This window comes from Rhincodon typus, chromosome 17 (genome assembly GCF_021869965.1).
Source record: "Rhincodon typus isolate 14 chromosome 17, sRhiTyp1.1, whole genome shotgun sequence".
Classification (NCBI taxonomy): Eukaryota; Metazoa; Chordata; class Chondrichthyes; order Orectolobiformes; family Rhincodontidae; genus Rhincodon; species Rhincodon typus.
Window position 1 is genome coordinate 17,750,386 of NC_063348.1, and position 23,642 is coordinate 17,774,027.

The 23,642-nt window shown below is 39.3% G+C and overlaps 2 protein-coding genes and 1 non-coding gene across 11 annotated transcripts in view; 2 read left to right on the top strand and 1 right to left on the bottom strand.

The window, feature by feature from the left end:
* armc7 (armadillo repeat containing 7) overlaps nt 1-3,409 on the top strand; it is an 11,315-nt gene extending 7,906 nt beyond the window's left edge. For 4 of the 5 annotated variants that reach the window (XM_048606862.1, XM_020528235.2, XM_048606863.1 and 1 more), the window contains exons 2-4: nt 1,119-1,235; nt 1,599-1,742; nt 3,072-3,409. In XM_048606862.1, the coding sequence (XP_048462819.1) occupies nt 1,139-1,235; nt 1,599-1,742; nt 3,072-3,409 (579 nt within the window). In that variant the 5' untranslated portion in view covers nt 1,119-1,138. The remainder of the gene's footprint in view (nt 1-1,118; nt 1,236-1,598; nt 1,743-3,071) is intronic. The other variant, XM_048606864.1, reaches the window with a different exon arrangement.
* tmem138 (transmembrane protein 138) overlaps nt 1-23,642 on the top strand; it is a 42,444-nt gene that overhangs the window by 7,826 nt on the left and 10,976 nt on the right. The window contains exons 1-3 of one of the 5 annotated variants that reach the window (XM_048606870.1): nt 8,449-8,814; nt 9,078-9,130; nt 18,936-19,139. In XM_048606870.1, coding sequence (XP_048462827.1) covers nt 19,012-19,139 — 128 coding nt within the window. In that variant the 5' untranslated portion in view covers nt 8,449-8,814; nt 9,078-9,130; nt 18,936-19,011. The other 4 variants (XM_048606867.1, XM_048606868.1, XM_020528239.2 and 1 more) reach the window with 4 other exon arrangements.
* Nucleotides 7,786-7,894, bottom strand: LOC125485292. The gene has a single exon (XR_007264014.1). It is a non-coding gene; the product is annotated as a U6 spliceosomal RNA (small nuclear RNA).

Consider the following 23,642-nt stretch of genomic DNA (forward strand, 5'->3'; position numbering starts at 1 on the left):
GCTTGAGGTGGGAGGAGGGGATAGGTGGGAGGTTAGGGAGGCGGGGACAAGGCAACCCCTTGACCTGTCCATCCTCCCTGGACTGACCTATCTCCTCCCTACCTCCTCACCTACACTCACCTTTACTGGCTCCATCCCCACCTCTTTGACCTGTCTGTCTTCTTTCCACCTATCTTCTCCTCTATCCATCTTCTATCCGCCTCCCCCTCTCTCCCTATTTATTTCAGAACCCCCCTTCCCCTCCCCCATTTCTGAAGAAGGGTCTAGGCCCGAAACGTCAGCCTTCCTGCTCCTCTGACGCTGCTTGGCCTGCTGTGTTCATCCAGCTCTACACCTTGTTATCACTGTTGATATATTGATTTTGGGGACTGGCCATTTATGCAGCGTCAATCACCTATCTAAACTCTCTTGCCCCCTTGCCTGCCTCCATTTGAAAGTTAGCTTTTATTCCTTTCAAGAACGAAAACTTATTTTTCAAAACATTGGATTGATAATAGGGTAGTGTAATGCTGATAAATCTTCCATGTAAGTTATGACCTCTGATTCTTGCATTCTCTCCTTTGTTTGCATATTCTAGAAATCTATTTATATTTGCAGAAAATCAGTCAGTGCTGTAATGCTCAGGCTACACAAAATAATAAATCTGAACTACTGAAATAATTTTAGTTTTAAAGAAGACTCCAATTTCCATTGGAGTTTCAGGAAAGGCCAAATTACATCTTTCACCATGTTGGTCCTCTAGTCGCAGTTGATGTCTAATTCTGTGTTTATCTGTGGGAACAACCTTGTTTGGGACACGGAAGTGTTTAATAAGTGGAATAGTGAACTGTATAGCCATGTGGGACTGTCACTTTAAAATGGCTGCAGCTGGACTGACTTTCTCTTTCACTAGTGTATAGAAATATGAGTGTGCCAGTTGACCCATTGTTGTGCCATTTTGTTAACAATGGAACATAGGAATAGGAGCAGACTCAAGTTTTTGATGAAGACTGAGTAATTTCTTATTTTTTAATCATATTTTTCTATCTTTTCATCAACTGATATTAGGTTATGTCAAACATCATTTCCTTACTGTAGCCATTGCTAGGTTTGTAATCAGTTTTCTCTTTTCTGAGCAGCTAATTGAATTTCGGATGAAATGGCTAGTTCAGGTCAGCTGAGAGAAAGTAAATCTCAAGATCGGTTTGATTACCTACAAGCCCTTGTTACTGAGTTTCAGGATACTGATAGTCAAGGTAAGATGATAAAAGTGTTGAATGGTGATCCATGATTGAGAGTTGCAATCTGGAGTTGGAGCTATAGTATTCTAACCAGTAACTGTTCAGAAAGGACAAGGATATTTGGATTTAAACCATAGAATCTAATATTTTTGGTTGTGCTCATGTTTCTTACCACACAAGATTGCCAGTGTCTTAAATGCTTGCAGTTCATTTTTAATCAGTTGTATGCTGGAGTATTTATTGTAGCATTTCACAGGGTAGGTTTCACTGCAAATATTACCAAAAAATATTTTACATTGTGTCTCGTCAGTCCCAGTGACAAATACTGCCAGTGTTGGTGTTCTGTGTTTAAAATCTATGTTTTGTTTTACTTCTCAGAGGCAAAAGAACAAGTTCTGGCGAACCTAGCTAATTTTGCATATGATCCCAGTAACTATCAGTATCTTCGACAGCTGCAGGTCATTGACCTATTCCTGGATATGCTTACAGAAGATAATGAACGATTTGTAGAATTTGGAATGGGTAAAATCTAAGTTTTGTATATGTATTTTGTCACACTTCTTTAGTTGGGTAAATGGATCATCCAAACTCTGCTCAATTCCAATCCTTCTGACATAATCATTAAGTATTTTAAGGAAAAATGATAAACATTGGAAAAGCGCAACTCTAGAAATGTTGGCAGTAAAATTTAAAGTTTTTTTTAATGTCTAAGTACTGTCTTATTTTCTGTGATGGATCCTGGAACATGGTTGCTATGCTTTAACTGCTAACCTGACTTTTCCCTTTAAAATCACGGCATATACTGGAAATCTGAAACAAAAACAGAAATTGCTGGAAAATCTCAGTAGATCCGGCAGCATCTGTGGAGAGAAATCAGAGTTAACGTTTCAGATTCAGTAACCCCTCTCTAGAACGCTCTGAAGAAGGGTCACTAGACCTGAAGCATTAACTCTGATTTCTGTCCACAGATGCTGCCAGACCTGCTGAGATTTTCCAGCAATTTCTGTTTTTGTCCCAGAGGAAGGTTGTTTATATTTTTTTCCAGACATCAGTTAAAGATTAATTATTTCTAATGAAGTGTTTATAACTTTCAAGAACAATCTGTCAAGTTCCCTCATGATTTGGGGAGAGAGTACTGTAGTAATAAAGACACAGGACTAGTAATTCAGAACTCCAAGCTAATGTTCTTAGGATGTGGGGTTGAATCCCACCATGGCAGATGGTGGAATTTGAATTCAGAAAAAAATAAAATCTGAAGCTAGTTTAACGGCGGCCATGTGACTGCTGTCAATTGTTGTAAAAACCCATCTGCTAAGGAAGAAAATCCTTACTACCATCCTTACATTGTCTGGCCTACATGAGACTCCAGGCCCACAGCAATGTAGTTGACTCTTAGGTCAGACCAGTGACGCTAATATCCCATGAATAAATTGTTAATTTGTAATCAATTTGCATCCGAATTGACGTGCTTGCTTTTTGTGATGTTGTTCACATGTAGACATACTTCAGATGACAGTCAATCTTCTAATAACTTTTTTCATGAAATGTTGGGAACATGTTATATGTAATGTGCCTATAGAATAGAGTCGTTAGGATTTTTTTTATTCCAAAGTATAATGGGAGTGTTAGTGTTTTCAGGTTAAAATTATTTCTTTTGTAGCAATTGTAAATTAGGGATCTTGTTTTGTACGTCTTAAATGGGAAGGAAACTGTCAGGACATGAACAAAAAATTAATGTTTAATGAGGCAGATCACTCAGCGTATCCTCACTTTTTAAATTTTTTTTGTTCATTATTTCGTTCTCCAAGTTTTCATGGACCCAAGTGTTGACAATGCTTTTATTTTCAATAGGTGGTCTCTGTAACCTCTGTTTAGACAAAGAGAACAAGGAATACATTTTACAGAACAATGGGGTTCAGGCAGTGCTGAACTGTTTATCCAACCGTAATGAGGATACAGTGCTGTCTGCAATTACCACATTAATGTACTTGATGACTCCTTTGTCCCGGAAGGAAATCACAGCAATGCCAGTTGTTGAGTGCATGCTACGGTTCTCCATGTCTAAAAACAAACGTCTAAGTAATTTAGCAACCCTTTTTCTGGAAGATCTTTGCTCATCTGAAGAGGTAGAAAAAGCTCGGAACTTGCAGAATCACACGGCCCTGGGAATACCACTTCCAAAAGAATAGCTCAGAGAATTCTTAGTATTCCGCAGCATTCCGATGCCTTTTGGAACAGTTTTTGAATATGCTGCATAAAAGTATAACATACGAACATTATTATTAATTTGTAACACTGTCCAAGTACCAGCTTTGTTGAGTTCATAGCACTGTTATCTTTGATGTAAATTCAACTGTCGCTGAGGAACTCTGCATCGATGGAAGTGTGCCAGATGTTGCATAAAGCAAAATCTTGTTCAGATGGATATTAAGCATTGCACAATTTTGTTCAAGATTGAGCCTATTTCTGGAGTTTCAGTTAAAATTCCTGCCTGAACAAAGACATGTAAACAAAAATTAGTTGGTCATGCATATCTCGAGTTTGTTGTATGGATGGCTGCTGCATTTCCTACATGACTTGTTACATTTCACAGATAGTTCACATATAGTTTAACAATACGACATAAATATAGTATTATAAAACAAAATGTTGGGGATGCTGGAGATCTGAAACACACAAAAGCAGAAATGGCTGGAGAAACTCAGGTTTAGCAGTATCTGTGGAGAGAAAATATTAACCTTTTTTAAACGTTTCTAAAGAAGAGTCACTGGACTCAATGTTAATTCTGTTTTTTCTTCACAGATACTGCCAGACCTCCTCTTTCTCCAGTATTTTCTATTTTTTAGTGCTACATAATGTTGTGGGTGAATCACCACAAGTTACTTTTAAGTAGGCTACTTATTAAGAACTGTCACAGACAATCAAGTACTGAAATAATGATTTAAACTTTATTACATGTAACAACCAAAAAAACAAGTTAAGCCTCACAACCCAACTTAGCTATTATCTGACTAATGGTGGAGCTTGCCCATGTATGCTCCAACAATGTCTTGTCTCTGGAAGTGTCCATGGTTTAATCCTTACATAGTGTTGTTCTTCAAACTTCTGCTAAGCAGGGAATTTTGGTGTTTGATTCTTATACACATTTTTGTCCTTCAGTTTGATGATGTGATACATTGATAATTCTTTTAAAGTCCTTTCATCCAAATTACAGTAAATCTGCAGCTTGCCTTCTTGTCAGAAATAGCTTCTTTGTTCCTTGTTACATTTGGCCTTAACTGTCTGTTCAAAGACACAGCTTTCCTGTCATTAATGCCTTAAATTCTTGTGCAGGGCAATCAGTTGTCCTTGTGGCATAAAGCATCCAATTTATCACGCACATGTCAAAGCAGTTTTATTTGTTTTAGCCTCCACTCCTCCTTTTACTGGGCATGGCTAATCGCTTTCTATTCCCGTATAACTCTGTCCTTGTCTTTAGATATTTTTTCCCCCATACTGAGTTATTGCTGCAGCTTTCCATGTGTAAATTTATCTTTTGGTGATTCATTCAATCAATCCATGAACAGTTATTGAAGTTCTAAAGTTTATAATACCATAATAAGTTTTTTTTTGTTTTCCTTCTGTTTTACTAAAAAATGCTTTTTTTGGAACCAAGTGCATCCTCAAACTGAGGAATGAGAGGATTATGTTTGTTTTGTGGATGGTGAATTAGACAAATTGATGTGCTTTTTTCCATTATACACATCAATGGACACCTAATTAAGTAGACAGAACAAAGCTGGAACTGTTAACATGTTTTTATCCATAGTGTTAATTTACCTAATTTATGCTTAGTAAGTGACACTTGCACAAAGAAAACCAAATCTCTCCTTTGTCCTCTGGTCAGTAGTACCCTTTGTTGCTCAAAATGTTTAGATTGAGGGGTTTGCTTGGGTTGTCTAATGATACTAACTTTTACTGAGACTTAGTTCCATAGATGCCAGCGTCCCCTCCCTTCATGACATCATGCAAATGCATGTTCTTCATGTGAGTTTGAACCAAGTATAACTGTGAATCTGAGCTTGATCCTGTCCTTACCTGATAGAATTCTGTATCCCTCATGTTAAGGACAGCAAGCTTAATGAATTTTATACTTCTTCAACTATCAACTGATTGAAGGTTGCTTTGTGCATAAACTTGGCAAAACTTGATATTGTAACATTTGTTGTCTTTATTCACCATTTGCAGTGTCTGTGGAATTGAGCGCCCAATTAACTTTGTTCAGGTGTTATATATTGAATATACATTGAATGTATTTGTAAGCTTTTCAATAAAAGTTTTATATATAAAAAAGTTGAGCTGGGATGCTTGGAAAAACTTAAACTACCGAAGTGCAAGATTGTGGAATTGTGCTTTACGTGCAACATTCCTGATTCACCCCATTCCTGTAAACGATTTAGATGAGGCTGACATTAGTGCAGTGCATGCTTGTTGCACATTAGAAATCTACGAAGTGATTTTACACTTGTGATAATCCTATTTAAAATGTTTGAGATAAAATAGAAGAATTCACATGGTACATGTTCTCGAACATCATAACCTGGCTATCTCGAACTGGCCTGTTTAGCATATTTAATAGCTATGTAAAGCCCATTGTTGAATATACAGCAGTTTTGTAACGCTGGATTTACCAAAGAACACGTGATAAAGTTAAAAGCATTCAAATGAGCATTGAAAACTATCTTGGGTAATGTGTATCAATGCTACTCTAACACAATGAAAGGGATGGGATTGGGCCTAATATTAGTACCTTAAACCTAAATAAGGGCAATAATTTGGGCATAAAAGCTGAGCTAGTTGAGGCGAACAGACATACTAGACTAGAGGATAGATTAATAATGACAAAAGTGATAGACATTTAAAGGGATATTTTGTGATAAGAATCTTTCTTTATAGTAGCAATATATTTAAGGAAGGAACTACTATCCCCAATTAACTAAAAAAAAATTAGGGAAAGCATCAAACTTAAGGAATAAGCATACATCTGTTTGCATGTTTGTACAGTGCAGATGATTCATCAGGATACAAAGGACAGCAAAGCATGTCAAGGGTTATTCAGGAGTGAGAAATTAGATGGAGAGGAAGCTAGCTGGGAATGTACAAACAGAGTTTCTAGAGATATCTGAAAAGGAAAATCCAAAGTACGTGTTGGTCATCTAGAGAGTGAGAATTACAGGTTAATAGTAGATAATAAGCAAATGATGGATGAAATGAACAAATATTTTGCTTCTGTCTTCACAATAGAGGATACAAAAATATTCCAGTAATAGCCATAAATCAGGAGTGAAAGGGAGATTGAACCTTAGAGAAATTACAGCTACCAGGGAAGCAGTACTAAGTGAGCTGTAGTTGCCAGTCTAGGTAAAATGAAATTCATTCTGGGGTCTTAAAAGAAGTATGTGATGAGGTAGTCCATATGTTGGTGTTAATTTTTCAAAATTCCCTATATTCTGGAAAGGTTCCATCAGACTGAAAGTAACAACATAACTCCTTTCCTGAAGAAGGGAGGGAGACAGAAAACTATAGGCCAGTTAGCTTGATGTCAGAAACAGTCGTTAAAATAAATCATTTTTATAGCTGCACACTTAGGAAAAACTCAAGGTGGCCAGAAAATCACCATGGTTTTAAAGGGAAATTACGTTAGAGTCATAGAGATACCAGGCACGGAAACAGGTTCTTTAGCCCAACTTGTCCGTGCCGATCAGGCATCCTATCCCAACCTGACATGGTCCCATTTGCCCGTGTTTTGCCCATATTCCTTTAAACCGTTCTTTTCCATGGACCTGTTCAAATGTCTTTTAATTAGTTTAAACAAGTTATTTGAAAGACTAACATGCACTGTGAATAAAATGGAGCCTATGGACAGTGCTGGGATTTCTGAAGGCATTTGATAAGGTTCCATATCAAAAGGTTTATGAAGAAAATCAAAGCACATGGTATACCTTGTAACACATCAGTTTGCCTTAGAAAATTAGCTGGCCTGAGGAGAACTGAGACTATGTGTAAATAGGTCTTTGTCTGGTTGGCAGGATCAAATGAGTGAATAGGCAAAAATTTGTAGTAGAACCATTATTTTTTAAACTAGCTGGTAAAAGAGGATCAAGGAGCAGCACACCCTGACGAGCCAAAAGGAATATTTCAGTGAACCTTGTGAACAGGGACCATTGATCTGCTTTCCCATCTTTTTCCCTCTGCCTATCAATTATTTTTTTCTGCTTTACTGTGTGTGTGGGACGGGGGGTTTATCAGGGGATGGGAGTTTTAGCTAGTAGAGTTATATATGAATTGTTCATGATTGTGTAGTAGAATGTGCTTATTTGTAATAATCATTCGTATTAAGTTCAGAAATCGGAGTATAAAGACAGGTAAATTAGGGAATTTGGCAAATTTTATAAACTATTTAACTTTTGTTTAACCTATTTTTCTAAGCAACCTCTTGACAGATGTCATTCCACACCTCTGGAGCAGGTCGGACTTTCCGATCCAGCAGAAGGAATGCCACAGCTGCGCCACAAGAGGTTTCCCCAAATCTATGGAACACCTCACGAATTTGTTTGTCCTCCATGAGCGGGGGCCATGCTCATCTTATTTGTGTCATTCAAATTTTAGTATGTATGCTGCCGAACTTTTATAATGACCCCAAGAATACCGAGTCTTGATTTCCAGTGCGCTGCCCAGTAAGGTGTAACCATTAATGAGACCCTGCATTTTGTAATGTGTTGTATTTTAACTGTATACCGAAACGTTCATAACCCCTTTATGCAATTTAAAAAAAAAGTTTTAAAGGTTGCATGTCACTATACTAGGAATTATGATAACCTGTTGAACATTCACAGGTTGGCACAAGCTACCACGATGATTTTTTGATAAATCGATTCCTACCAATTGAAAATGGCAATTAAGAATCGTACATTTGATATCTGGTATATAAATGTACACAGGTTAGAGATGTTTCAAGTCGTAACCTTTTATTAGTATTTCTACCTGAAATCTGCTTCTCACTTCAAGTTGCTGCTAGAGCTACTAAGTATTTCCATCATTTGCCGCTTTTGTTCCATATTTCACGCTTTCGAGTATGTATTTTAATGTTTACGTAGATAAATTCTCCACATTCTTGATAAATGTTAGGGAGATTGCAGTGCAAGCAAACGAAGTCTTAAACAGATGATTAACTTTTCAATTTCAAATAATTTCACAGGATGTATAAACTGTGACAGTTAAAATTTAACTAAAACAACATTTACCTTGATTTGTGTGATAGCTGCTTAAGGCTGTCAGGGCGGCGTTTGCACATTCTCTGTTTCTGCGTGGGTTCTCCCCCCACCCCAGTCCAAAGCTGTGCAGGTTAGGTGGATTGGCCATGCTAAATTGCCCACACTGTCCAGGGATGTGCACGCTAAGTGGATTAGACATGGGGAATATAGGGTTACAGAGATCGGGTAGCCGGGGGTTGGGGCTGAGTGTGCTCTCGATGGGCAGAGTGCACATTGTGGGGTTTCTACGATTCTAAGTCACTCCTCAACTACTTTGTCAGTTCTTCTACTTCCCAAATGAGGTTAGGACTCTTCAGTTTCAGGCCTTTTTCACACTAGTTACGGGGTTCCGCTGGATACAATAAGAATTGAATTTCACAAAAAAAAACTTTTTTTACAATGCCGCTTCTGATTCCAATCTAGGGATTTGGCGCGGAAGCCAAAGGTGGAAATTGGGACAAGAGATACTTTAAATATATTATACACAGTTCGTGAGTCTCAAGAATTTACCGCTGCTTTTAAAAGGGCTACTCTAAGAGAAAACTCCGCTTTTTACCTCCGGCAGGTGTCACTGTTCTACCGGAGATGAAAAGCAGCTAACGATGTTCCTCCAGTCCGGTAGGTGTCACTGCGGACGGAATGCACATGTTCGATGGTTCGCGTCTCGGTTTCCATGAAAGCCGCCACGGCCTTAGCAATTGTCGGGGCTGCCGCCGGTTTGGGGCCTGGGATGGCGTGATGGCTTCGTACAGGGTGAGCGACCACTTCGCATTCAGAATTAATAATGCTCCCGACTTTTATTCCGGGCCTTTGGAAAGTTTCAATTATTTTAAACCAAATTGCTTATTTCCACAAGCCACAAGTTACAGTTGGGATAGTGAGGATCGGAATTGGGAATGAATGAGCATCAGGGCAGCCTTGGGGCATGTCTTCATTTCGGAGGGCAGAAAAGGAGAAGCCTAGTACGACCTTGGGGTTTCTGGTGGGAAATTTCATGTTAAGTAATATTCAACAGAAGAAGTGCAGTTCAACCCACTTTTAATTGATCAATTCAGAGACTTCAATCCAATGATTTCTTAAATTATCCCAGGACAGTGATTGCTTTTTGAAGAATTTCCTGACATCTGTTTAGCGGAATGCAGGTTTGTTGCCCGTCTTTTGAGAGCATTTAGAAAGATGAGGGTGGGGGGATCTAATTGAAAGTTACAGAATACTGAACAACCTCGACAGAGTGGACGTTGGGAAGATGTTTCCATTAGCAGGAGAGACTAGGACCTGAGGGCACAGTCGTAGAGACCTTTTAGAGCGGGGATGAGGAGAAATTTCTTCAGCCAGAGAGTGGTGAATCTATGGAATTCATTGCCAGAGAAGGCTGTGGACCAGGTCATTCTGTATATTTAAGACAGAGATAGATAGGTTCTTGATTGTCAAGGGGATCAAAGATTACTTGAAGAAAATGGGAGAATGGGGATTGAGAAACTTATCAGCCATGGAGGAGCAGATTCGATGGGCAGAATGGCCTAATTTCTGCTCCCATGTCTTATGGTCTTAAGCGCATTACTGTTAGTGTGAAAGTGCACCTAGAGAAAAAGAGGATTCTAAAGAACAACTAGAATCTATTGGGAACCATGAGACTAACCTCTGTGAAGAGGATTTTGGTATGGCTCAATGAAAATATCACATCCATTTTCACAAAGGAGAGGGACAATGCAAATGTTACAGTCAGAGAGAGAAGTGAAATAATAGATTAAGATTGAGAAAAAGGTATTAAGGGGTTTAACATCTAGGAAAGTGAATTAATCCCCAGGCCTATATGAAGCCTGACATAAAGAAATAACAGCAATACTGACTATCATTTTCCAATTGCAGATGTGGTTCCGGACGATCAGAAAACCACTAACACACCATTTTTGAAAGTGGGGAATGGTGAAATGAGTAATTGCAGTCAGGTTAACCATGGCGGTAGGAAAATTATTGAGGAAATGTTCTGAGGGTCAAAATAAATCTTCGTTTAAAAATAGATTGATTAATCAAAGATAGCCAGCACAGATTTGTTGAGAGGTTTGTGTCTGGTATTGACATTCTCTGAGGAGGTTCAATGGAATTATGCATTTGATGTGATCTGTATGGATTTTTGGCAAGGCTTTGAAAAGATCTTGCACGCAGAATGGTCTCATAAGTAAACACCCATAGGATCCAAGGCCAAATGGCAATTTCTTTTTTTTTCCCTTCATTGAATTAACGGGATGAGGGTGTCGCTGGCTAGGCAGCATTAGCCCATCCCTAATTGCCCAGAGGGCAGTTGAGAGTCAACCACATTGCTGTGGATTTGGAGTCACATGTAGGCCAGACCAGGTAAGAATGGCAGTTTCCTTCCCTGAAGGACATTAGTGAACCAGGTGGGCTTCTTCTTCCCTTCTTCCCCCCCTTCTCCCCCTTCTTCCCCCTTCTTCCCCCTTCCCCCTTCCCCCTTGGGGCCTTGGGAGTGCATGTCTAAGATTTCCTGAAGGTAGCTGGATGAGTAGTCAAGGTAGATAAGAAAGCTAATGGGGTACCTGCTTTTAATTAGCAGAAGCATCAAATGTAATGGAGGTTTTGCTGCGACTGTAAAAACTTTAATTAGGTTACAACTGGATCAGTGCAGTTCTGGTCACTGCAGGAAGGAGGTGATTGCAGGAGAGAAAATCAGAGGAAATATGAGGATCTTGCCTGGTTGGATAGTTTAGCTCTGAAAATTATGGGAGAAGCTTGTGTTTGATTTCTTTGGAATTGAGTTAGTTGAGAGGAAATCGTGAGTGTATAAAACTGAGTAGTTGAGAAAGGTGGATACCAGGTATTTCTGTTTGTTGAGGGATTGCTAAATGGGGGAATAAATTTATGATAGAGCTAGGAGGTTGAGAGAGTAAGTTGTTTCACTCGGGCAAGTGGGGTTCTGGAATTCTGCCTAAAAAGGCGGAACGCCAAATATCTCATAACATTTAAAAAGTACTTGGATCGGCACTTGAAGTGCTGAAGTCTGCAAGGCTGTGGTGCAAGATTTGAAAGGTGGGATTGGTGTGAATGGCTACCTGTTAGCTGGTGTGGATACAGTGATTCGAATGACTTTCTTCCATGCTGTAAATTTCTGTAAGATTTATGACATTTTTTCAGAGATGAGGAACTTCAATTATATGGACAGATTGGGGAATCTGTTCTGTAACCATCCTAAGATATACCAGGGAAAGGGAATTGAAGACTTTAAGGATCTTCGTGAGGACCTTGGGAAGTCTTTTTCAAGGTTACTGGGATGGCTAAAGTGAAAAGGAAATTATTAAAGGTGATCATGGAAACCTGAGGTCTGTGTTATGTGGATGATTGAAATGGTAAAGAGTTAGGGTGACATTGAAGCATTCCAGTTGGTCTGTACTCCTGTTTGACGCACAGTCTATCCATATACTTGCATCTGCTCGTCTGCTTCTGTGCAGCAGCACATCTGTGTCTGCATGCATTTGTGATGTATCGTTGTGTTTCCATGCAACTAATCACAAACCAGTGTGCATGGGCATGCCATTGTTTGGGTGTGGGCTTGCCTGCAGAAGTATGTATGCTTGTGTATCTGTAAACACTTTCCTATCTGAGAGCATGTGCTTTTTTGTTTATTCTTTCATGAGGTGTGGGAATCATTGTCAGGACCAGAATTTGTTGTTGATTGCAGAAGTGAACTGAGTGGCTTGCTTGGCTATTTTGGAGGCCAGTTAAAGTTAAACACATTGCAGTTGGTCTGGAGTCATACGTAGGCCAGGCTAGGAAAGGATGGCAGATTTCCTTTCCTAAAGGATATGTGTGAACAAGAGATAACACAGTATGGAGCTGGAGGACCTCAGCAGACCAAGCAGCGTCAGAGGAGCAGGGAAGCTGACTTCTGAAGAAGGGTCCTGATCCGAAACGTCAACTTTCCTGCTCCTCTGAGGCTGCCTGGCCTGCTGTGTTCCTCCAGCTCCACACTGTGTTATCTCTGACTCCAGCTATCTCTATCTGTGTTTTTTTTTAAAAGTTGACGGTTTCTAGATAATATATAGTGAATAAATTATCAGTTTGTTAAGTTACTGAAAGGCCAGTAGTGTCAATCAAACTATAACTCCACAGAAAATCTGAAGGGAAGTGTGAAAAAGAGTGAACTGAACAAGAATAAATGTAATTTGTGCCACTTTGCAGACTGAGGGATAGCTGCTGATAGATGTGGAGCTGATGTATAGTCTCCAATTACTTAGGCAATGTTGTCAATTCCTTTATACAAGAGTAACTAGTGTTCATTAATTGTGACTTTACCTTTTGAGCAATGATAATTTTAGTTGTAAAGAAATAGCTCTTTGCAATCACAATACATCTGCATTGTGCAGCGTAACATGGCCTTTGACATTAAGATAAAGTCATCCACTCTGATTTAAGTGACTATTTCTTGTGTGTTCAACTAGAATGAATGAAAAGCTAGTTGAACTGACAAGGTGATATTCTTAATCCCAGAAGTACAGTCTACATCATTAAAGTATCACACTAATCTGCTTTTTATATGCTCTTTATATTTGTGGAACTAACAGTAGTGGAAGGTGAAAATAAATAGAAATTACTAAAATGAATAACAACTAGAATGATTTTTGTTTTCCTAATACACAATTCAGGAAAAAGTGGGATGAAGACCATAGAAGACGGACAAAAATCTGGAGTTGGAGAAGCACTGGATTCTTGGAGAGTTATAGGGCTGGAGGCAATTATGGAGGCTGGGAAGGATGACATGTAAAGTGATTTGAAACCAGGATGACAATTTTAAATTGGTGGTTCTGATAATCAGAAACTAATGTAAACCAATGAACTGAACTTTGTCTGGCTTAGGGTACTGACTACAGCTTTAATGACCTGAGGGTTATGGAGAATGAAAGATGTGTGCCCAACTGGAGAGCATTTGGAAGTCTGAAGATGACAAAGGCATAACTGAGGGTTCTGGCAGTAGATGGCTTTTTGGGCACAGAAGTTGTGAACAGTTCATTTCAAAACAGCTATTGGCTGAATAGGGAATGAAATCCAAGGTAACAGTTCGGCCTATTGCTCAAAATAGATAGGGGATTAATCCCCAAATTGCCTGGTAAAATCCACTCTCAGGATACCTGATCAGAAATGTTGCCTCTGTATGTAGAATGGAAGGAAAAGTGAGGAGCTGCTCCACAATTCACAGGTTGGTTTTCTCCTATGCTCGCTGTTGATAGGCTCATTGGTGAGCTAATTGTGGAAGCTGCTACATTGTTCTCTCTCACACCTTAAAAACTTGGGTTCTCTTCTTGCTGCCAGAATTGCATGTGAGATAATCTATTTTACTAAATATGCCTTTGCCAAGGGTGTGTTTATGGGATGTGTTTAGTAGTTAAATAATCTATTATTACATTTTTCAAGAGAGTTAAAGTTAGATCAATTCTTCTTTCTTCTGTTTGTATTTTAACTGTAGAGTAAGAATAAAGTGCTTAGCTAAAGCCGAATCGTGTAACCCATCGGATTACATCTGGAACACAGCACTTTATACTTGACTTTAAATAAGGAAAAGTTAGGGTCTAGGCTGTTTCATTGACATATTTGAAGGGGCTTTGGTGTGTCCATAATAAAGATCAGTGCTGGCAGTAACTGAGTCACCGGGGTGGGCTGTTAGATGAAGCTGAGTTGCTGAGAGAGAAGGGTTGCAGTTTTAACGCTGTCAACGAAGGAATCCTGGGCTAACTGAGAACCAAGGAAATCTTAAATCAGTTTGGCAAATGGTTTGTTTGCCAATTAATGTGGAATCTCTTATTTCAGACTATGTAACCTGAAGACCTAATATACATGTGAAAAAGTGATGTCAGTTCAACTATAAAGAAAACTAATAATCATTAAATTTATATCTGAGATACAATGTTTCAGCTTTCTCTGCATACGATGGAAAAACATTGTGGTTGGTGTATTGAGCGTGAGGCCTTGGATGACAAAGCATGTGTCAATTAAAAAAAGCATTTTTGCTAACTTATGCTTGTTATTTTGTACTCATTCGTATTCTGTAGCACCTTGTGTGTTGTGGTTTTAAGTTTAGTGGAAGTTGGTTATTATTGTGAATATTGACAAATTCTTCTAATTCTGTTTCTTTGTGAGTCCACATAGTATATTTGACTACAAATACAGAAAGTGTGTTGCTATATTTCTGCATCACTTAATAAATGTTAGTATGCATGACAAAGTAGCTAGCCCTCAGATTTTGAGGACCCTGTTTGGTGGTGGTGGGGGAGGGGGAATAGAATATATTGACTTCAGGTCCAGAATTTCCATACATTTTTAAGGCGTGAACCACCCACAGATACCTTGTTCAAATTATCATTCTTTGTGTGAGCCTCCATGACTATCAGTAGGATACTTGGTTGTAGGGTTTAATGCAGCCAGGGTCTGATGTCTGTGCATGTGGCTTTTAGCTAAAGACGTGAGCGTCAGTAAAGAATGGGTACAATGTCTGAGATTTTACTTTTTACCTGCCTGACGTGGAAAGCTAGAGCTACCACCACCATCTTGGCTGAGATTAGAAAACTCATTACTGGCATTCCAAGGAGCTTTGTAGAAGCCTTATTAAGCAGACTTTGTCACTGAGTCATATGTGAATAAAGGACAGGTGACCAAAGGTTGTTTAAAGACATTTTTAGGTTTTAAGGGCATATAAAAGGAGAAGGAGAAAGCTGGTGGGGTTTAAGGCGGGAATTTCAGAGTTTAGGGTCCAGGTGGCACATAACGTAAGAAGTAGGAGCAGGAGTAGACAATTCAGCCCCTCGAGCCTGCTCCACCATTTGATAGATCATAGATGTTCTCATCTTGGCTTCAAGTCTGTTTCCCTGCCTGTTGTCCAGAACACTTCAATCCATTACGAAATTGAAAATCTGTCTGTCTTCTCCTTTAAATGTACTCAGTATCCTACCATCCACCACATTCTGGAGTAGTGAATTCCACAGATTTACAAACTCTGAGAGAAGTAATTCCTCATTTTTGTTTTAAATTTGCCATCCCTTAATCTAAAACTCTGAACTCTCATTCCAAATCACTCCACATGAGGAAACATCCTTTCTACATGTACTTTCTCAATCCCCTTCAGCATCTTGTAGACCTCAATTAGATCTCCCCTCGTTCTTCTGAATTACAGAGAGTATAGGCCTAAACTGCTCAATCTTACTTTATAAGTCAAACCCCTCACCTCTGGAATCAATCTTGTGAACGTCAGCTGAGCTGCCTCCAATGCACTACATCCGTCCTCAAGTAACCAAATCTGTATGCAATACACCAGGTGTAGTCTTACTAAATGTCTTGAATGCTTGCAGCAACACTTCCCTACTTATACTCTTTTACTTTTGCAATAATGCCAAAATTCCATTTACCTTCCCTTTTACCTGCAGTAGCTGCAACCTAGTTTTCTGCAATTCATGCACTATGACACTCAGATTCCTCTGCACTAAAGTACGGTGGAGTTTCTGTCCGTTCAGATAATAATTTGCCTTTCCATTCCTCCGACTGAATGGATAACCTCACTTAACCATGTTAAGTCCATGTACCAAATTTTGGCCCATTTACCTAATCTGTCTATATCCACTTATAAATTTCTTATTTCTTCATTGCAACTTACTTTCCCACCTATTTTAGTGTCACCTGCAAATTTGGCTATAGTACATTCTACTCCTGCATCCAAGTCATTAATACAGATTGTAAATAGTTGGGGTCTGAGGACTGAACACACACCCCACTAGTTACATCTTGCCAAACAGAAAAAGGCTAATTTATCCTGACCCTTTGCTGGTTCGCCAGTCCTCAGTCCAACCTCAGGAATTACCCCCAACCTCATATGATCTTGCAGTACCTCATCAGATGCCTTCTGGAAGTTCAGATTTACTACATCTACGGGATCCCCATTATCCATATTGCATGTTACATCGTCAATGAACTCTAGCAAATTGGCCAAACATAATTTATCTTTTGTAAAACCATGCTCACTCTGATGGATTCCATTTTGACTTTCCAAATGTTCTGTTATTACTTCCTTAATAATGGATTCTAACAATTTCCCAACAACAAGTTAAATTAACTGCTCGCTCCCTCTCTCGAATTTTTTCAAACAGCTGGAATGTTTCTGGCATTCAGGAATTTTTAGGGTCACAGTCTAGTTTCGGCCCTTTATTCATTAACAGGATGTGGGCATCACTGGCTAGGCAGCATTTATTGCCCAGAGGGCAGTTCAGAGTCAACCACATTGCTGTGGCTCTGGAGTGACATGTAGGCCAGACCAGGTGAGGATGGCAGTTTCCTTCCCTAAAGGGCATTAGTGAACCAGATGGGTTTTTCCAACAATCGACAATGGGTTCATGGTCATCTTTAGATTCTTAATTCCAGATATTTTATTGAATTCAAACTCCACCATCTGCCATGGCAGGATTTGAACCTGGATCCCCAGAATGTTATCTCAGTCTCTGGATTAACAGTCCAGCAATAATACCACTAGGCCATTGCCTCCCCCAACCATCTGCTTTTGACTTCCAATCTGTGACACAGCATGCAGTGCAGTTTTACACTTAGGAAGTGCATGTGTTGTATAAATAACATATAACTATTATTTTTTTTTATACAGGCTGGGGTCCCAAATTAATGTCAGCTAAGGCAGTGTTTGAACACTATTTACCTGCTTTTAGGAGCACAAGAATAAGTCAGGGATCCCAGCGATATCAAAAACCAGTTACCTTTAACTCCTACTGTTGGAGAGTGTGCATACATATATGCTGCATGACAACTGTTACGTTAACTCTTTGCATTCTTGATCTCTGGGCTCAACACCAGTATCTCATGTTTGTACTAAGTGGGGCCAACTGATAAACTCTTCACTACCCCACTTTGCAGAAATCATAGAGACATACAGCATGGAAATAGACCCTCAGTCCAACTAGTCCATGCCACACAGAATCCCAGACTAAACTAGTCCCACCTGCCTGCTTCTGGTCCATATCCCTCCAAACCTTTCCTATTCATATACTTTTAAACGTCGTAATTGGACCCACATCCACCACTTCCTCAGGAAGTTCATTCCACATGTGAACCATCCAATGTGTAAAAAATTTGTTCCTCATGTCTTTTTTTAAATCTCTCTCTTCTCACGATAAAAATGTGCCCCCTCGTCTTGAAATCCTCCACCCTAGGGAAAAGACAACTACCATTAACCCTATCTATACCCCACATTATTTTATAAATTTCTATAAGGTTTCCTCTCAACCTCCTACACTTCAGTTAAACAAAAATCCAGCCTATCATGCCTCTCCTCATAACTCAATCCCTCCATTCATGGCAACTTCCTGGTAAATCTCTTCTGAACCCTCTCCAGCTTAATAATTATCCTTCCCATAACTGGTTGACCAGAACTAGACACAGTATTTTCAGAAGAGGCCTCACCAATCATGTTGTACAAGTCAACTGAAACTGGACAGAATAGTTTGTCAGTGTGCATTTGTTTTGTTTTATAAAATGAATCACTGTTATCAAGGGATTCATACTTTGCATGCTCATTTGGTTGCGTCTGAGAAGAATGAAAATAAATGCACAGCCACTTAGTTCCTTGCTTTATCTTTCAAAATTATTAAGGCAAGACTGTTTGCATGGTGTAAATGCTAATGAGTAACAGGTTCACAGAATACACTGAAAACCTGTTGTTATCCCAGCGATGTGGACGTAGAGCCAAAGATATAGCTGGTAGATGACTAGTTACTTGATCAAACCTTTCAAGATTCAATCAAATACATCACCTTTGTTCCCACCTTCTTTCCTCCTAGGAGAGTAACCCCATCTTCCACATTCTGGGCATGTAACTGCTGTTCATCATATCCCCAGGGCCATTCTAGTGATCTCTGTACTCTCTCTCTAGCCTTAATAGCAACCTGTGTGTACAATTTTTGATTTTGTCGCTGTGGATTTTATGTAATACCTGTTAGATCCAAGGATACGGATTATACTGGATAGGTGATTGATTAATGTAGAAAGGTTGCAATTGTAACCATAACCAGTGAACTAAGTTGACCACTTCTTGAATTTAACTTGAATGCACATCCTTATTAGATATCTTTACGGTTAGATCTGAAATTCAATCATGTAGACTTCTGCTCTGCATTAATGGCTTATTGGATAAAGACATCACAAGATACAAACTAGAGTCCTGCTTGTATTAAGTTAGCTGACCTCTAAAAGAATAACATTTGGGATATGATAATAGAAGCACAATACATTCAGATTCTATCTTCAGTAACCTTCTATTATAATGCATAGAAGAGGATGGGAATTATGATGTGTAGATTCCCATACTGCTATTTAATGTGCACACTCTTAAATTCTGTTGTTGAAATGTGTCTTTGTATTCCAGGTTATTGAACAAAACCATGTGTTTACATTGCTGTACCACTAATTCTCTGTGCTGTTGAAACTGACTTCTCTGGGCAATGCTGCAGACGTCAAACTACAGCCTTGTGCTGACAATACAGTTCACATTTATGATCTACGACTTGATGTCCAATTCCTTTTCTGAGCTTATATTCACGGAGCCAGTGATCCCACTGATAATGTTCATGTGAGTGTGTGTGCTTTATATTGATTCTGATAGGTGACTAAGATATTTAACAATTATTGTGAAGGCATGGGGTTGAGGGGTGAAATTGAAACTGCTAAAATCAAGACTCTTGTTTTATCGACTATACCTCAAACTTTCCCATCCTTCAGCTCTGTCATCTCCCCTCCATTATCTACCCTTCCCTCGTCCTAAATTCTCCATTTTGAGTTATCCTGCCACCTCAGACTATAGCCTTTTAAACCTCAAATTTATCAGCTGCACACTGTTACTTGTTTTGTTTCCTTATGTTATTTGGGCCCGACTTGACTTTTTTTGTGCTCAGTGCTAAAAGTTATAAACTAGAACATGGCTTTATGTGTACACTATTCAGAAATTTTGCAAATGCAAAACTTTTGTATTGTCCAAAATTGCACTGCTGTAAGATGAACATGTTTGTTATCCTCGCCTTTGGATAGCAGGAGGACAAATGAACTGTTGGAAAAATGTCTTAGGCTATGAACTCTACGTCACCATTTTAAATGTAAAAGTAGAAAGCAGAAAATCAATACATGATTACAGTAACGGACAGCACTGTCCTACAGTGGCTGCTGTGGTCATTTGACAAATCCAGGCAACCCACATGGACAAAACCAACTGCATCAGATTTCCTGTATTGATCAAGAGACACTGAAACAGTGAGATATTAAGAAATTTGCATCACTTGTTTTAATCAAACTTGCATGACAACTTCACATATTTGAAGCGAAACGTTAGTGGCAGCGTGTTCAGCTTGAAGTATACAAACAAACCATATTTTAGCTTGCTTTAAGCAATAAAGGAGAGAGAAAGCAACATGGATCGAATAAAGCAACAATACAGAAAACTGTTCTCTCCCTCTCAAATCAGCACCCCATGAAGAAGCAACTTGAGAACACCTCTGTTTACCAAAAATTCAAGGTTATCTGCAGGCTTTGCCACTGTTAAGGAAACAGGAGAACACCTAAACTGTTGAGAGCTTCACATTCACACTTCGAGGACTCTTTAAAAATTTAAATTGCAACAGTCTGTACCTTTGTGTCTACATAGATATCCTCCTCCCACCCTTTTTCTTAAGCTTAATAAGTTGTATGTGTATGGAAACACAGTATGGAGCTGGAGGAACACAGCAGGCCAGGCAGCATCAGAGGAGCAGGAAAGTTGATGTTTCAGGTCAGGACCCTTCTTCAGGTACTGCTGTGTTCCTTCAGCTCCATGCTGTGCTGTCTCTGACTTCAGCATTTGCAGTTCTTCCTGTCTCCAAGTTGTGCTTATGTATTAGGTTTCACACTTTATTTTTTCAGGTTTAATAGGGAATAAAACTTCACTTCCTTTTATTCGAGAATACCTCTGAATTGTCTCTCCTTCATTCTCCATCTGGTGAACTCTTTGAATTGAAGTGTGATAGCCACCTGCTTTTTTAAAAAAAAAACGCAAATGTTTATTGTGACTTACCAACAGAACTTAAACAAAGGGACCTGATCACCCCTCCTCAACTGCTCATTAAACATTTGGGGGCTCCGTCTATGGTGTTCCCACAGTTATCTGATAAGATGAAGTAGTGAAAAAATTGTGTTGCTTTGAAAACTGTTCTTAAAAAAAAAAAAACTGCAAAAAGATTTTCTTGAGTCTTTAGTATTAAACATGCAAAGGTATCCATGTTTGGTGTTAGTGCTTCCATGGAGTAGGATGGAGTAGATTATATATGAAAAGCTAAAAGCCTCATTCTTGGAGGAATTATTATTGAATTGAATTAGGTTTATTGTCCCATGAAAACAGTGAAAAAATTACAAGTCATGACTGATGGCCCCATTTTCGGTCCAAAATAAAGAAAACAAATAAAATAAAAAGTAAAGAAAACAAAATTTTACAAGGTTAAACATTACAGTCTTTCTTCCTAAAAAGTAGAAAAACAAAGAAACACAGTTAACAGTTCAACACCACTGTCCACAAGGTGGCCAGCCATAATGGGCATGCACTCCTCTCAAACACTCCACCTCCCCTGCTCCAGGCCTGACCCCACCCTTGCCTCCGCCTTGGGCTGCCTGCTCCCGCTGTCGCCGCTAGCTGCCCTGGGCTGCCTGCTTTCGCTGCTGTAGGTGGAGTTCTGCTAGAAACCCAGGAAAATAGAAATTGTAAAATGGGTGGCAAAATATCTTGAGCTAGAACCTGAGAACAGTGAAACAGGTATAATAAAATTGGAGCAGCTAAGATCAGAATTAGTATTATAAGTAAAAAGGGAAGAATGAGAGAGATACAGAAACAGAAAAGAGACTGAACTCAAAGGAGGGGAGAATGAAAGAGAAAGGGAATTTAAATTGAAACAGCTTAAGCTGAGATTTAAGACTGAAAACTGCTGAGTGAACCGACAAAAACTACCTAAAGGGGTTCAAGAACTTTATATTCTTTCCAATTTGGACCCGTGTCAGAGAATAGAGGGTAGCAGGATCCAGACAGGTGGTAGTTCTGGCTGTTGACAGAATTAACCAGCAGACCCATAACTTGGGGAAGTTAGTGCCTTGAACTAGCACAGACCTGAGAGAGAAAGGGAAGGATAAGGCAGATGATGCTGAGACAAGCTGGAGAGAAAAGAGAAGCCAGGCAGAGAAACAGTCTGAATCATTAAAAGGAGTCAATCTGATGAGAGATGGCAGGAAACTTCCCCAAAGTGTTTCGCTGCAAAAGCATGTTAAAGAAAATCATTGTTTTTGGCATGTCTGAAAAAAACAAGCTGCAAGACCAGTGTCTGTAGCCTGTGGTCAGTGACTGTTCAGGCATGACAGGTGATTAGGCCAGCTGGAGGAGCTTGTATAAAAAGGAACGGTGACTGCTGCTTTAAATAACGAGGGATGAATCAGCATTCTCTGAAACACTGGATTCTTACAGACCTTGCTGGTGGAGAAAATGCAATATTTTCCACCTGGAAGCAAAATAAATTTCAATATACTGATTTAAAGGGCTCATGGGAAAGAGTACAGAGGTGCTATTGGTTAAGATTTACTTAGACGGTGGATGTATTATGGATCTGGTAACAGTTGATGTCATCCCAAGCTTGCTGATGCCAGGAATAGTTTTTTATTGGCGAATGAATTGCCTGGTCACAAAATCCACTTGCCAAACAGAAAAGGACAACCAGAGAGACTGGGGAAGCCAGTGAGAGCCAGCAGTAAGTGGGAACGAAGAGAAGTTTGGAAGCCTAAAGAGGACAGCAAAACTCATAAGCGTTGGAATAGCTAAAGGAAGGTTGATCAAATTAACCCAACTGGGAAGGGTTTGAAAATGCTGTAGGAGGCAGTAAAACCGGAGAAGTTTGGTGTAGCTTAGGAATGGTCACCTGATTTTCCTGTAGTCCAGCCAGGAAAGGGTAGGGCATCGCCAGAACGAGTTAGAAGTGTTGGAGCTAGGCAGTCGTCATGAAGTAAGGCAAAAAAATCCAGGGAAAAAGAAGGTGAAGCCTCCCCTAGTGAAAGAGTCACAAAGGTCTTTCGCAGTCGCTGAACATCCACCTGGTGGCAGTATCAATCCAGGGGAAGTGAAATTAGGGAAGGGAAAACCAAAATAAAGGGAAAAGGAAAGGGAACATATTGCACAGCAAACACAGTGGTGGAGGTCACCAGGGGCATACCAATGACTTAAACCCACAACTACCCACAAGTAGATCCAACAAACAAACTTCAACCGGTCAAATCCATTGATGTGAATGAAGTTTATTGAGAGCAAAGTGCAAGACACACGTCCAAATACCTTACAGGAATTAAACCTTGGACAACTAACCACCTAATCCCTTGGAAATCAAATTCATAAAAAGAAACCTGAATCCAGTACATGGATCATGGAACTGGGCTGTGAAGGGTTAGAGTTGGAAATGTGGCATGGCTCAGCAAATTAGTCTGTCAGTCTGAAGCTGGTTTTGAAGCCAGGTTAGGATTAAGAGAGTGAATGTGGAATATGTGAGTATTGTCAGCCCAATTTTTGTAATGTTCTTTCATATTGACCTGGTAGTGAATGCTCACCATAAACAAAAAGGAGAAATATTGTTCGCTTCTATTATTCATGGTGGGGAGGTATTACAATCTTTGTGAAAATAAACTGTCAATATTCAACTTCCATCAGACTTTAACACCTGAGACTTTAATGGACAAAATATAGTTTCTAAGAAGACACAACTGACCAAAACTGGCTTCTATGATTACCTGACAAGCCCACACAATCCATTTGAAATGTATAAAACCGACTGCATTGGAATTGCAATTTTAGTCAAGAGCTTTTGAAACTCAGTGAGACGTAAAAAAATTTGCATCAATTGTTTTCTAAAACTTGCATGGTAACCTCACAAATTGGAGATGAAAGATTGTTTGAAAAGAATAATGGAGCTAGACTTCAAACATATAAACAAAACCTACTTCAATAGCTTCAGAGATAGTAGGAACTACCGATGCTGGAGAATCTGAGATAACAAGGTGTAGAACTGGATGAACACAGCAGGCC